This window comes from Phasianus colchicus, chromosome 6 (genome assembly GCF_987193195.1).
Source record: "Phasianus colchicus chromosome 6, bPhaCol1.hap1.1, whole genome shotgun sequence".
In the NCBI taxonomy this organism is placed as follows: domain Eukaryota; kingdom Metazoa; phylum Chordata; class Aves; order Galliformes; family Phasianidae; genus Phasianus; species Phasianus colchicus.
In genome coordinates this window covers 33808073-33824064 of record NC_143441.1, presented here as the reverse complement: position 1 = coordinate 33824064, position 15992 = coordinate 33808073, and the positions used below count along the sequence as shown (strand labels likewise).

The 15992-nt window shown below is 40.8% G+C and overlaps 1 protein-coding gene across 7 annotated transcripts in view; it reads left to right on the top strand.

The window, feature by feature from the left end:
• The window catches only part of TRDMT1 (tRNA aspartic acid methyltransferase 1), a 41374-nt gene that overhangs the window by 2173 nt on the left and 23209 nt on the right, over positions 1-15992 (top strand). Inside the window, exons 1-2 of one of the 7 annotated variants that reach the window (XM_031614333.2) lie at positions 2554-3506; positions 5408-5587. The exons of 1 other annotated variant lie outside the window; for it this stretch is intronic. In XM_031614333.2, coding sequence (XP_031470193.2) covers positions 5569-5587 — 19 coding nt within the window. In that variant the 5' untranslated portion in view covers positions 2554-3506; positions 5408-5568. Of the gene's footprint in view, positions 1-2553; positions 3507-5237; positions 5254-5407; positions 5588-6942; positions 7113-10999; positions 11505-11528; positions 11789-15992 lie in introns of those variants that run through there. 5 more of the 7 variants (XM_090142877.1, XM_090142880.1, XM_090142876.1 and 2 more) reach the window with 5 other exon arrangements.

Here is a 15992-nt window from a genome sequence, read left to right as displayed (position 1 = left end):
AACACAGGCAAAAGGCACAGCAGTAGGCAGCAAGTGGCTCTCCAAGGGAAGATGCCACACTCAGCTCAGAGCTGTCACAGATTGCTGGGCTGCTAAAGGTGCACTTGGCTCCATTTGCTTCTCTTAATGGCCCACAGCTTGTTTATGCTCTACAAAACCTTTATGGCACGCACATGCAACTGCCATCCTTCACTCTGACAATGCTTTGCCCCTGAAATTCAGGGATGTGTTTGCTTTGGTAAAAAAAAAAAAACAGGACCTCTTGTTTTGGATATAATTTTCATATGTTTATGTCAGTGCTGCCATATGTGCTCTTGGCCACCTGCCCCATTGCTGTTTCTCTCTGTGAAATTTCCCTAAAAATGCAAAGATATTCATTATAAGGACTACAATAAACCCCACAGTACCTTTTGCTGGTGGGCACTTACTCAGGTGCAGAAATGGAGGAAGTTTATTGTACAGCTGCAATAAATGTAGTCCATATTTGCATCCCAAGCCCAAAGGGAAACAAGAACTGGCCTCTTTGAAGGATCTCCACAGTACTTGTCAGGAAAGACTGCATCTCACCATAGCTGCAGGAATCACAGAGAGCTGAGGAGGGAGGGCGGAGGGGAGTCAATGGCTGCAGCCAAGAGGATGCAGATGTACTGAAAATACTGAAAATCTGTTACAATAAGAATGAAAAAATCCTTGTAATAGTCAGATTTTCTCTGGAAAATCTGTATTTCTGAAAACATGGATGAAAATATTAGCATTTGTAATTTTTTTAAGTTTTCAATTTGATTTAGGCAGCAAGAAATTAAAGGAGTTTAGTCTATCTAGCATGTTTTGGAATGTGCTTTCCAGTTATCCCAGACCTTGACTAAACTGATTTGAATCATTTCATCAATCAAACTTCTGTACTTTTTCCCCCAGAAAGTATATAATGACCTGTAAGCCTAAGACACCCAGCCAAAACATCCTGCAATGCAAATGCAGTTCCCTTTGTTGTCAGTTCCATAAAGCAGCCCGGAATCCTTTTGGGAGCGAGGACTGGAAGGCATTTGCCCACAGAGGCTTTCCTTCACATTTCCCTCAGGTCCATGAATATTGAACATGCTCTATGCAAGAGGGACTGCTTCAACAGGAGAATATGAAAGAGGGTTAATGTCCTGCAGCAGTTGAATAGTGAATCTCCATAATATTCAGACACACAAGTGCTGGGACTGCTGCTTGACTGTACACCGCAACTTCTAGTGAAAAGAGCACTTCCTCCACTTCCTCCTTCAGCTGTGGCTTGAGAAGACTCGGGCTTCTCTGGTTTTGAAAGCAGAAAGGCCCTAGGTTCCTATTTCCAAATAAATAGTTGTAAATTTTGGTGTAACAGTTCTGCGGGGCAGTCCTTCCCTCTGGCTGGGAGCTGGGTGTAGCTGGGCTAGGGGAAGGACGATGCTTCCTGCAGCCTGTTCCAGCACTTTGTATATTGTGCTGAAAACACCTCCTCTGAGCCCAAAGAAAAACTGCTTTTTCTGAATCCCAAAAGCCTTGAGAGAAGCTGATGTGGGTTTGTGAACCCAAAAATTTACTAACAACTAAATGTTCGGGCCCTTAAGCCTCCTTTTCTGAGTAACTTCGACAATTTATGATCTCAGGAAGTAAATTAAAAGTTCTTTTATGAAAGTTATTTTAAAAATTGTATTGCCTGTGGTAGTTGTCATTGTTACAAAACACAGCAAATGTCTGTGAGTATCCACTGATTTTTTCAAGGGAATGACTATGTTACATACTCAAAACTAAACACATCTTTCTGCAGTACAATATTTTAATGTCAGATGAATGATATGAAACTGGCGGGTCTTTCATCACTGGGGAAGTGTTCTGATTATGACTTGTGCATGCTATTATTACTGTTGCACATAAAGTTCCCCTCCGTTATGGTTTCTGGTAGGCAGAGCAGGTTTTTTTCTGTCTCCTTTTGTCTCTCTTTTACCGAATCAGGCAATCATTTCCAAAGCCAGTACACCTCTGTCCAGGTCCTGGGGTTGTCTCAAACAGCATGCACAATTCTAGCAGCGCAGAGCAGAGAATTATATGTTTTTCAGTTCTTTCATAGGTATAACAATTAACGTAATTCATCCCTAAAAGAGAAGAAACCAACTGGAATGCTCTGACTCACTGCATGTAATGGTAATAGCACTAACTGATGACTCTCAGAAGTATCTTTAGCAATGACTGGGTCATAAAGGCCAAGATTTTCCATGCTGACAAAAGGTATGGCATACGCTGAGGCTCAATGCTCACCTTAAACTCTAAGCAAAATTAACTTGCAGAACATGCCAAGTGTTTCAGTCTTAATTTGGATCTCCAAAAAAATGTAATTTGAAATTTCAGCTATTTTTTTTCCTTGTTTATGAAGCTTTCATTTTGCCAAAGTCAAATTAGGCAAAATTCTCACAGAACAAAAGAAGAGAGGTGCATGAGGATTTTAAGTGTAAATGAGAGCAGTTATGCTCATATTTTGATCCAATTATTTTTTATAGACTTGGAAGTCCATTTTACTCAGAAAAACTGGATTTTTAGAAGAGATTAATTGCAGTAGGAATAAGAAAATAGGTGTTTGGATAGCCATGTAGATGCATGTACAGAAGAAAACAAAGCACACGGTGAGAAATTATGGCAACAGAAATCATAGACTGAGGAAGACATCAGAATAAATGAACAGTATAATCAGGGCCGTATCTTCCTATTTCTGTGAGGGAGGAAAAGACACCAAATTCAGTAGCAGAAGGATGTCAATTTCCAAATCACATTGCTGAGTGGAAAAATAAGGAATATGGTAATGAAATCTGCACTGTGGTTAAATTACAGTACAGCAAGATGCAGAAAGTGGGGGGACAAGAGAAGATGTAGGACGTGGTTGAATACTCGTATAATGATTACAAGAGCACAGAAAAGAAGGGCTTGAGAAGAAAACAAATTTCACTTAACATTTCTAGAGCTTGAAGAAACATTAAGACATTTGGGAGAAAATACAGGAAAGACAGACAATAATTATTGTTACTCTTTCTTACTGACTCATTCTTGAGACTGACATAAAACTAGAGGAGCTACAGATTGCTGACAGGAACAGCTGAAAGACCACTCTGTCAGTCCCTGCCACCCAGTGCTTATTAACAGGTCCTGTGGCCTCAAATTCTTTGATTTGACAGAGCTAGCATCTAATTGTTCTTCTACGGTGCACAGCTTGCCTAGCTCATCACAAATTAGTTGAGGAAGGAACAGGGAGAAATTCTTTCTGCACTGTTCACATCACACCCCTATACCTGTATAGGAACTTGTTCATTGCAGCAGAAATGCTAAGTCACAGCTTGAAACAGTAACTGAGCATCTGGGAAGGCAGGGCCACCCAGGGGAGTTCAGGTGCATGCATCTGGATCCTGGCTCCACCCCTTCCCAGACATCATTTAAGGGTTAGCAGGGAAGCAGTATCTTGCTGGTGGTCCCTGCTTACCTGAGGCCTTACGAGGGTAAGTGGATTTTTTTTTGTTTGTTTCTGCGGTTGTTGTATTTGAGCAAATCCTCACTTGATACAGTCTGGGGCTTTGCTACTCTGCTATTGTTGCTGTGCTTTTCATCACACTGTAACATTATATTCATGTTCCTTTAATTATGATTGGGTGCCACAAATGGAATAAAGGGCTGTGGTGAATCTTTATGTAAAGACAATTTTTCTAGAATACCTTATTTTCCATCCATATCCATGTAAACAATCTCAAAGTACATCTTAATGAGTATATAGGTATTTAATTTTACAAGAAATTACTCAAGGGTCACCATAGGCACTTCATAAAGCCTTTTACATTTTGTTTAACTTCAATAGAATATTTGTGTAACACTATGTAATGTGTGGAATTTCTTTCTGTCCCTTGCTATATTGCTGACTTTCTTGTCTTCACGTTGCTATCAATACTGGTGCCCAATTGTTATCCTTGTGGTCAGCTGTTGGCACAGGTAGACTTCAACAGCATGAATGAGCATTCATTTGTCACATTGGGATAGAAAGTGATATCTACAGACTTGTGTGTCTTAAACTTTGAGATTGCAAACATCTTCAAAGATAAATCATCCATCCATTCATCTATCCATTTTCTCGTTTGGAAAAGGCTGAAAAAAGTGATTCTAGTGTGTCATTAATGAACCCTGCCACTTACAGATTTGCTACTTTCTGGCCAAGCTTTTTCAAAAGAAACTGCTTAAAGGACTCCTATCCAAAAAAATAAAATTCCCCATTACATTTGGCAGGGATTTCATTCTTCTCTTTCTCCCAGGTCCATCACTTACAAAAGGCATCAATAGCATAATGTCTTCTTGCCATGATATACCAGGAAATGATGATGTTTTTTTCTGAGGAAGGGGCAGGGCACAGCAATGAAATTATTAATTACATGAAGCAATTGTTCAGATCTTCCTTTGAGATGCCCAGAACAGGCAGAACATTTGTAGCTCAGGGCCAAGTTTTTACTGGATTCCTCAGTCTGAGTTCTTGTGCCAAATCTTTGGTTCCAATGTGTCTCATAAACTGACTGTGCATTGTGTTAGCCACTCTGGGATTAGTTAGCTTTTACAAAAGGGAAGAGGACGTGGCTCACACACCCCAAAACAGAGGAGACCAAGTTTTTAAGAGTTGCTTTTGCATGCCAGTTCTACGTCTAATATTCAAACAGTGTACTCTGGCTGGCTGGGGTTGAGGATGGGATTTTAAGTTGATGGTATGAAAAAAAAAAAAGAAAAAACAAACAAAAAAAACTACAGTATTGTGGACTATAGGAGTAGAAAATTTATTAAACATATAAAGAAGATGCATATAGCTGGAGAAGGAAAAGATAAAGTATCTCAAAGAGTGGTGAAGTCCATTTTGGGGGGGTTGTAAAGGTGTCTTGTTTCCCATTACAAATGTAGACTCCATGTCTATGGGATTTTTTTTGATAATTTGTCTCATATGTATGGTTATTATTATAGAGTTATTATGCCTGTGTAGGATGGTGTATGGGAACTGCTGAGTCACGGCCTGAACCTCTGATTAATCACCTGAGGCAAGCAATGAGTCAGCCCTGGGAGCACAGGTGAAAGCAATTCACCTGTGCTGCAGGAAGGGGTGGAGCCTGGCTGCACCTCTCCTAGGCCCATTTAAGAGCTGACTACCAGTGGGGAAGGATCTCTCTCTCTTCGGAGGATCCACTCCACTGGTCTTTCCTGAGCAAGCCCACAACATGGGTAGCATCCTATTTATTCTCTTTGTCTCACTGTGCCTAACTCTCTTGCTTATTTCATTATTATAACATCTTAATATTATTAAATTATATAATATTCCTTTAGATATAGTTTTCATTGATTATACAGATGGTCTAACAATTATTTTGCTTTGTAGATGTTTTGTGTTGACTCTTAAATTTTACAAATGTTTGTGGCTGCTCATTTGACATGGAATGGACATTTCTCATAAGCCCCATGGAGGTTACTAAGCCTACACCCGAGTCCAAATCACATCATGAGATAAAGATAACTCTGCATAGTGAAGAAGCCTTCTAGATGATGAAACAACATATAGGTAAGATGACAGGCTCTTCCAAAGACTGAGGAATGGATTACTCAGAATATGGTAATGCAGCCAATGGCTGTATTCCAACAGTAATCAACTTCTGTAGTGTCAAGAGATTTATCCTTTAAATGAATTCTCTCAGTAATGCTCTTGTACTGTAATATACATGATGCTTGGACTGGTACTGATAATGGGGTTTATGCGCAGTATAGATTACTGTCTTGAGGGTTTAAATTCATTGCTTTTCTAACTTTTGAACAACTTTGTACTAACCATAGGAGACGAGTGCTATATGTGACTTGGCACTATTAGTGCAATGAAGTCATCCTCAAGAACTTCAGCTGCTGTGCAGGGTCCCTGACAGACAATTCCAACAATATCCCATTGTATTTCTCGTATGAATTATGTAAAACATGTTTGCTGGAGTCTTAAATCAGCCCAGCTCCCTGTAGCTGAAAATTAATTTCTAGTCCATACTGGAGATGTTTTTGTTCAACAAAGATTTCTCTTTGTCAAAAAGAACTAATTCAGACTTGACCCATGTAGGTTAGGCTTACTTGTCTCCAGACTGTCTCAGCAAAATTAACATTTAATCTCACAACACTTTATCTAAAAAAGGTTGTTGATTTTTTTTTTTTTTTCCCTGAACTTTAGGAAAACCCAAAGCTTTTTCTTCTTAGTTGAGGCACTGGAAAAAGAGATACAAAAACCCCACAGCCATAAATGACTCTTCTATAATTCAATTGGAATAACTTTTCAAGTTATCCTTCAATTCGGTTAACCTTTATAGAATCACACAATTTCTTCAAACGTGTTCTTTTTCTGTAGGCTGTTTTCAAAGAGGCTTTCTGTTAGAACAGAACTGTGTCCCAGCTGTTGGTATGCTTGACAGACATTTGTAGACACAGATGTAGTGAGAGAATATTTACAGTGCAATCAGTTCTGTAATTACTTTTAAATAGCTTTGGAGTAACTCACTTGCAAAGTGCCAGTAATGTAACAAGGGTGGAAGACACCTCAGCACTGCAGAGGCACCAATTGCTCAGCTTCTCGAGCAGGTTTTGGAGTCAGTCCTCAGTGAGCACATTGTGGTTTCAAGGTAGCTTTGTAAGTTACAGCTTTGTAAGTTACAGCTCTGCTGCGGCTGCATGAAAGATTTTCTTCCTCTCTAGAGGAAACACCCTCCTATTGAAATCCTACTGCCATGGTGACCAGCATAAGACGCATCATTTCCTGTGCTTCTGCTGGCTACAGGATTAGTCACAGAACTCCTCACATGGGGATGAATGCAAAAATGAAATTGAGGCAGGGGAGAACTCTTTTTTTTCTTTTTTTCTTTTTTTTTTAAAAAAGGCAAGACTGTGGTATACAAAAGTTCTAGTGATATCAGATAGGTTTGAGACCAAAGGCATAACCATCATAGAGCTACAAGTCTTTCTCAGCTTGTCACTCTGTACGCTATATACTATGCACTATATACTATACTATCCATGTGGGGATGCTGGAGATTAAAACTCCTGTTGTAAGCAAAAAGGTAAGAGGCACATCTTCACCCATCTATTTCTCTTTCTCACCAGTTTTTCTCTGAGAGAGCAGTGGGCCATGAGCATGCAGCTGCCATCTCCTCCTGCCCCACAGGCATCCTGAGGGGGTAGCTGAACTGATTTCCCCCTCACCTTTGCCTGGTGTCATGGCTGCCGTGGGCCTGGTAGAGCTCAAAGTCTGTTTTGTTCAGTCCAGCAAAGATTTTTCAATATATATGTCTATATTGCTTACTAGCCTTTTTTATCCTTCTCTTTTGGTAGAGTGCTGGAATGTGCAAGTACAACAAGAAAGTCAACAATGCTATGTTGACATAATGCATCTCATCCAGCCAAGGTTACCACTGCAGGCCAACCATAACAAACAGGCTGGATTTATTTATATTTTTTTTTCACCAGGAAAACAAAGAATTCATTGGAGAAGCAATGACTTTCTTATAGAGTAGGTGTGCATCTCCAAAGCCTGAAAATAAAATCTTGAAGTGTAGACAATAACATATTTGAAAATAGGTTAATATTTGTTTGACTCTTCTAAATAATTTCAGTTGCATAAATTTGCCCTGTATATGGAGTTTTCAGAAGTGGGTTGAGAGAGTCTAACAAATGTAGTTCAATGTGGGTTTCATTTCTAGTCTTGCAGATGTGTGGGATTACAAATGCAAACCGTGGGCTTCACTGTCATATTGGCACAGGGTTCCACCACCGTGGTTGCTGAAACTAACTTTACTGAGTGTCACTTCATTGCAAACCAAGTCTGATAAAGTCCCTCCAGACAGCTCAATTTCAATTAGTTGCAAAAGGTTTCCAGTATGAGTAACATATTGGGCCAATGGTTATGGAAACAGTAATTTATGCTAGACATTCTCCATGAATTTTTTTTTTTCAATTCAGTGATTGCATTGCAAGGGTATGTCATGCCTTGCATTCCTTCCTAGCCACAGTGATTTCTGACCCAGAACATGAGCCTCTCCTATAGACAGCTGAGATGCCTGTATACTTTTCCTGACCCTCATTTAAGTATTTAGTAGGTTATATGAGACACTGGGACATGAGAAGCACTGTTTGTTCAGCCACCAACAATATTTGCTTCAACTACAGCTTTGGATGATGAGTGTAAGTGCAGTTTTAAACATCAGTTGTATCAGCAGAGTGATTTTTCTTGTTCTCTTCATTTTTGCCTGTAGAGGAAATGCTCACAAACACTTTGTAGTATGTATCCACTAGTTTCCACCATGCCTCACATCCATAGGAAACTAAGTAACTTATACAGCTTCAGCATTTTGTCATCAGTAGAACCCTGTGACAAGCACTGTGGAGTGGCAGGCTTCATCCCACAGACCAGTGTGGCCAGACACCTTGCTGGCCTGTTAATCCCTGCTCCATGCAGGTGGGAGGGCAGGGAAGGGTTGCAGGAGCAGAGCTGACTCTAACTGCAGAAGGTCTGAGATGCCATAGTTCCTAACTTCATGTTTCAGTTGCCAGTGCAGTGAAATACAGAATCTCAAGGTAATGGTTTTGGTGGGTTTTCTTTGAATGTTTTCATGATGCTGTTTGGCACCATTGGTAACTGTAACACTTTTAACAATTCTAAAGCATGCAAGAAGAGAAAATAGTGCAGTGGTTTTGCTTGCATGCTCCTCTTACCACATGCATCTGTTTCACTGGATGTGTTTACTAGTTACCAGGACAACAGTTTCAGATCTGACATGATTACCTGTATCATAACAACCATCAGAGATGTGGGCAAACTTCAGGAACTTCTAATCTGAGCAAATGCTGCCAGGAGGCAGGAGCTTTCTAAAGCTGTCTCAATGAAAATCTGGTATCATATGCTGATGTCATTGGCTTTAAAGGAATTTATTTAAATGATCAGTTTACTTAATGTTTTTAACAGTAAAATACACATTCAAGTTAAGAAAATAAATGCTTCATCATTGTACTATCATAGTTCTACAGATGTGCTCATTCAAAATAAATTTTTTTCCAAAAGCCTATTGGCTTTTATTCAAAGCTAGCTATGTTGTTAAGGTGTAACTGATATATGAAATAGACCCTATGCATGTGCTAAAGAAGGCTAAGACACAGCTGCAGAATCTGAAATCCCTTATCAGGAAGCCAAAATCAGTAGGGTCACAGGACAAACTTTGGAACTTTTCTTACTTTGAAATCTTAAAGAATTTAAAAAACCTTTACTGAGAGTAGAATAGGCCCAGTGGTGGATGTTAGACTTGACTGTTATTAATCTCTTCTTCTAGTCAAATTAAATTTTGACTGGGATTTATGGGAGTCCTATCCATGCTATGTGTACAGAAGTAGCTGTCACAACACCCAAATTTCATTAGTCAGACAGATGCAATTGGGAAATTCTGCAGTGATGTGGCTGTTGCCAGGCCACAGGACTGAGTGAGCAACAACTTAGCCTGCTCTGTAGAGATGGCAACGTGTTACTAAGTTTTCCTAAGTTGACAACTTCCACTTCCACAGGGCACGCTTGCTCTGTGGACTCATTTTTCTTTTTTGAGAGAAGGGAGGTGTGGGTGACTGCTGATCTTGGTACTTCTCTGGAATTGGCAGCATACCTTAATTTCTATTATGCAATGTCTGGTCAAAAGATTATTATTATGCTGGCTTTATATTTATAAAGAGAACACTAAAAGTAATTGTTTCCAGATTGTTTCGATTATTGTCTTTTTCATAGCTCTCAATTAATAAGGAGAACCAAGCCAGGGCACAGAATTCTAGAACTGGTTACTGGAAGTTGTTTAAAAAATGAGCACAAGGGAGATGTTGGTGTTTTCCATTCTTAGCAAGATTAAGCCAATAAAATCTTAGCCTAGTCTGTGAATCTCATTGTTGCCAGAGTGGAGGAGGTGTGCTGAGCACAGGATGCCTGGTAGAGGAGGTAGGCAGAGAATTTCCCCTGAGGAAAGAATTTTCCACTGACATGAATACAGCAGTGGTCTCCACTTTCTTCACCAGTCTCCACCTTTACTGTATGTGAATGGCAAGAATACTGTGGAGTTAGGGAAAGGAAAGTAAAAAGCAGGTCTCGACACTCTCTCTCTCCTTCTGATACAAGGAAATGCTTTTCCTCTGTAGTTTTAATTGCTATGGGAATTGGGCAGCTCCAAATAGATGAGCTGCTCCTGACTGCGTATAGCTCATTATGATATTTAGTTTTGCTGTGGAGTATATAGATTGTATATAAATTGTTGCACTAGTGATACAAGGAGATAAAAACCATTCATCAGCTTCGCTAATTTCAGTAGTCTAAAAGCTGTGTTTTTTCTTTACCTTCACCTTATATCTCTATTTTAAAGGGCTCCTATGGAAGTTTATCTTTTTAGCAGACACCAACCTTGTTCATCACAGCCACTTACCCTGAATCCTCACCTTCAGAATTTTCCTCACTATCTTTGTCCAATGACTACTTTCTCTAGCAAATGCATTCCCCACTTTGTTATGCTGTGTGATTCAGCTACCTTCCTCAGTTCTCCATCTGCTGTTTGTGCAAACTACCTGTCTTGCCACTTCCTGCAATGTGTACTGCTCTCCTCTTTGGTATCTCAGCTGCTGCACTTCCCTCCAGACATAGTCAAAGTAGGCCTTGGGTTTCTTTTCTTAGTCATTACTTCCATGGCTGACAGGTAAAGAAACAGCCCCTAACTCTGACGGTGAAGATCCACGGGGAATGACAGAACTTTTTCAAAAGAAGCTGGCAAAAACTAATATTCTTTGAATCGTGTTTCTGATTAGTAGTCCAGAAATGCACCTTATTTTTGATAGGTTTCTAGGAGGTGCCAAAAAAGTGATCAACTTAAGAAGTAACTCAAGAAGCATGTCCAGAGTTTTAAGTTATTTCAGGTTTCATCCTCGCTTTAGACTCTAAATCCATGAACTGGGGCATAGGCAAGTATCTTAGCTTGTAGGAAGAAGGTAATCCACATTTTACCCTGCAGGTTATTTACTCTTTGGGTTTTATGTATACATGTAAATGCATCTGTCTGGCACATTGTTACAAGCTGGCTGCTTTTCAGGGGCAACAATGCTTTTGAGTTTTTTTAATCTAGAGAAAGCGATTTCACAACCTTAAGAAAATTAGAACAGTTTCATGTTATTTCCTTCCTATTCCACCAGCTTTGAAACAGCTTTTCAAACCATCCCTGCATGCTAACTTCGCTCCTGCAGACAAAAAGAATTGCTGAGGCCTGCATAACTGCCACATGCCATCAGCATCAGCTGCCCAGCAGCACAGCAGGCTGGCACCGTCCCAGGCCGGTGAGCACAGCCCTTTCACGGACCCCTCATCCCCTCTCTTCCCGTGCCCACCCTGTGCGGTTTGGGACGAGCTGATGAGGCCCCCCTGGCACCGAAGCCCCACACGGGTGAGGGGACAGGCTGTTCCAGAGGGTGGCTTCGTCCGCAGGGCCTAACCCCTGTACAGGGTTAACGAGCAAGTAGCAGTGCCACAGCGAACCGCGGGCTGGCACGGGGCCGCCGGGCGATCAGGAAGGAAGAGGGCGGGCAGGGGGGAACGAAAGAGCGGCGGAACGGACGGGCGGCACTCGGGGAGGCGGTCGGGAGGGCCATGCAGTGCGCCGAGGCATGGCGGCTCTGCGGGTGCTGGAGCTGTACAGCGGCATCGGGGGGATGCACCAGGCCCTGAAAGGTACCGGGCAGCCCGGCCGTGCGGCCCCTCGCCGCTTCACCCCTCTCTTTGGACGCCATTTTCTCGCTGCGCCCTCGACCCTTGGGGGCTGTGAGGAGCGCCATCTTCTCGAGGGGTCTAAGATGGCCCCTCGCTTCGGCCCCTTCCCCAGCCTGCCTGTCCCCCGCGCCGTCGTGCACGGGCGCGCGGAAGGAAGCTGTGGGGTGGGAGGCGGCCGCGCTCCCCGCGTCCCATAGCTTGGAGGCACGTCCATCTCAGGGGCCGGAATGGAGCGGTGGGGCTCGTGTTGAAGGGGAGGGGGCTGTGCCCATGGAGCAGACACGAGAGATTGGTCAGGGTTCTGGTGAAGTGCTTGTGTTAATGGCCCACAGCTGTAAGCTGGACCCCAAAGCGTCGTGGCTTGCTGGCTATCACCATGCAGCCAGGAGTGCACCAGGATGGAGGGCGGGGATCCATGGTCCTGCCTCTGACCTCGAGAGTGGTGATACTGTGCATTAATACGTGCTGTGTCTTCTGGTGGCTCACCCACGCTGTGTATGGGATGGGCAAGGTGATGCTCAGTCACATTAGCCTGGGTGTCCCGTAGGTGTGCGGGTAGAGCACATGTTCTCATGACACATTGTGTGGTGAATAGCTGATACGTGCTTTGTTGTAAGCCTACCATGTGGGGTTGGTATGACGTTCTCTAAATATGAAAATAAAATACAGAATTTGAGCTGGTATGGTAAGTTTGGGCTAGATCATGTGCCCAGGTGTTTTTGATCTGGTACAAGGAAATCTGGAGCTGGTTTTGGTGGATTATTGAAACTGTGGCTTGGGTACATTTTACTAAGTCCTGTAGGCTGCCCGTGAATTGGCTTCCCCAAATAAAAATGTTGAGTTAGGACTATTGATATGAGCTTTATTACTGTTCTGAGTATGGGTTTACTTGCAAATCTACAGCATTTACAGAAATAACTAATAATTTTAATTGCTACTACAGTCCTTCAAATACTCATGCCCTTCTGCTGCATTATACAGCAGAGATCATTTTCATGAAAACATCAAGTGAAAACTCACCTTATGTTATTTTCCTAGTTAGCTGTGAAATATTAATGTTTATGGTAGAATCTGCTTCTCATCATGCAGTCACGTACTCACAATTATTGGTGTGACACTGAATAATTTCTGCTTGAATGCTTTTGCCTGTCTGTGTATATAGGTGTATACACACACACACACACAATCACATGCAAAGGTTGCTCTGGAAGTAGCGCTTTTACTTATGTCTATGGCTACTACAACAGATACAAAAGCTCAATAACACTGTTTGTAGTTGAGAATTTGCTCTATCAAAACACTATTTTTCAGCATAGACACCACCATTTGTTAATGCATTTTCACCAGTGGTGAACAAAAGCCTGCACACCACACTTGCCTAAATCTTTACCAGGGAAGGTGATCCACTGTTACTCTTGCCGCTGATGAAATGCACCACCCACTACCAAGCACTGATAAATGTCGATGGATGCAACTTTTTCCTGCATTCAGTGACACACTTTTATTTCTTACGCACTTTCATGTCAGGGACCAATTTGTCAGACTGCCTGTCTGTTGCCATTTGCAACCAAGTATAATGGAGTATTGACTGGAGGGTTCAGCTTCTACTGCTGTACCACCAGCATCTGCCTCTGATGTCTTCAGCCCATAATAAAACAGGAGGCATTATTTTTGGAGCACTTGTATAATATGTAAAAATACACAGAATACCAAAATAAGTACCTCTGTTGTTACTGTTAATAATCCTAGTCACTTGGTATAGTAATGCATTTTCATTATTTCCAGACTTATCTTTTGAATATTAAAAGCAAAGTATTTCTTTTTATGGAATTGTAGGTTTTGAAGTCTTTGTGGAGTAAAGAATGTTTTAGCTAATGGTGACACTTTTCCAGTAGTGTTGTTTCTTAAAGTGGTGCGGAACTACCTGTGTGTTATAGACAGTTTCCATGGAAAGTGGATTCCTGAAACTTGGGGTACACTTTGGTCCTTTGGTTTGTCATGCGTTGTGTTTGTCATGTTGGTGTTTGTGTGTATAACAGGTATTTATTGAGTGTTATCTGTTTCTGATCTTAGCATATTAATAGACATTTCATGAATGTTTGGTAATGTTCTGCAGTGATTCATGAATTGTAATGCCGGACATGATACTCTGTGGCCATCTCCATCCCCAGCTAAGAAAAGATCATTTGCAACACAACAAAATACTTAACAAAATGGGGATGTTGGGAATGCAAGCAACCTTTCATGATTACCAGAATACTGGAAGTTTGCATCCAAAAGATACCTTGCTTGAACCATGCACAGAGGACATTTACTCTGTGGGTGAAGGCTTGGGAACATACATAACTTACATCTTATGTAGTTTGGAGAATGAAGGAATTAACTGAAACATTCTTTCCAGTAAGATGAGAATCTTGTAGTTAAAGTCTAATTAAAACTGATGGGCAACTGAATAAAAAGAGTTCTATATAATTTGCACTGAATTTTATATTTAATGACAGGCCATTGTATAAAACTGGTTTTGATGAATTGAATTGCATTCAGGAATACTGATACAGTCGGAAGGTTTGATCTCTTCTGCTGTCTTTTCTTTTTGAGCCTTTTAGACATCTGGATTCAGTTTTCTTAGTATATGGAGGAAGAAAGGAAAGTCAAGGGGGATTTAAGTGTTTGCTTTTATGTGGAAATCAAGCAGAGAAAAGTGAATGTTCCTTTGAAAGTGCTTTCTGTTTGATAATAATAGGATTTCTTACATGTTTTAGGTCTATACATGTACATGAAACCATGCTGTTCTGAAGAGATCTCTGGTGCATTTTTTTGGATGTTCTTTTGCAGTTTTTTTTTTTTTTTTTTTTTTTTTTTTTTGTCTAAATATGAAGCTTGAAAGAAAGCCCTTCATTTTGCCATGCTTTTTTAAGCCCGATACATGAGAGATGAATGTGATGTGTAATGCTTTATTTTCTTGGTGTGGTCTCCAGTGAATCTATAGAGCCAGGAAAAATAACGGAGTCATTTAGAAAAGAGTGAGAACATAGAAGACTTGAGTGCAGCCACTCCAGGAAAGCTACTTGTTCTACAGCAGGGATTGTGCAGTTCTGGCAAGCTTAGCTCAGTGTTGGTTACTGGCTGTGTTACATGGGCAGCTTTTGGGCCAGTTATGTTCAGCAGCACTGGTCCTGCTTGATTTTTTTTTTTCTGCCTATTTGTCAGCATTTTTAATTGGCAAATAGTTATTTTCCAGGAAATCTGATGCTGTCTTTTTTTACTTGGATGTCATTTTTGGCTGTGTTCTTTTATAAACTTTACTTTAGGGTAGCATATAATTGAGTTTGCAGGATGAGGATGTTCGTTGTTTTGGCAGTTGTCACTAAAGTAGAATGTATTTGAAACAAGTAGAACACAATTGGTTTCAAGATTATTCTCACCTACACTAAAAAGTAGCTGACTTTTAATAAATGAGTGAAAGTTTGTATCCCACTTTCCTTCTGTTGCTACATACTGTTGATGTACAAATTATTAATATGTAGTTGGATCAGGTTCTTTTTGCCAATGGAAGGGCTATTCATGAATTTAGATTTTGGTCCAAAAGCGGAGAAGAAAAATCTTGAAGGTTGCCTAGCTCTGTGCTCATACTTTACCTGTAGATAATCCAACATATGCAGAATTCCTAGTTTCAGATTTATAGCAATATCTGAATTTTAACAGTGAAGGCATGCAGAGAGACCAAACTTGGAAAGTTGAGCTTGATTAAGGTCAGAAGTTATTGAGTCAGTTCATATTCTCTCCCTTGGAGATTCAAGGCAGCAAAGAGATGGGAATGTTTTTCTTTTTTTCCATCCTATGCTCCAAGCATTGCAAGGATTGCGAAGGTTGATGTTTAGATTGTGTATGTCTAAACCTATTATATTTTATATGCGTATATATGAGTGCTTTGGCTGTATACAAAGTGCAGGGTTTCTGCAATGAAAAATACAATGTTTTATTTTTAGGAAATCTCTTGCTTCAGCTTATTTCCTTAGCAACTTTCCATCAAACAAACAGTCTGCACTAACTCATTCCCAACCAAAACAAACTTAAAATGGCATATTAATGTAGGCAGTTTTCCCATGAAAAAATGTATTGCAGGTCTCTGCCTCAAGCATTTATAATCTGCCAGGTCATGAAG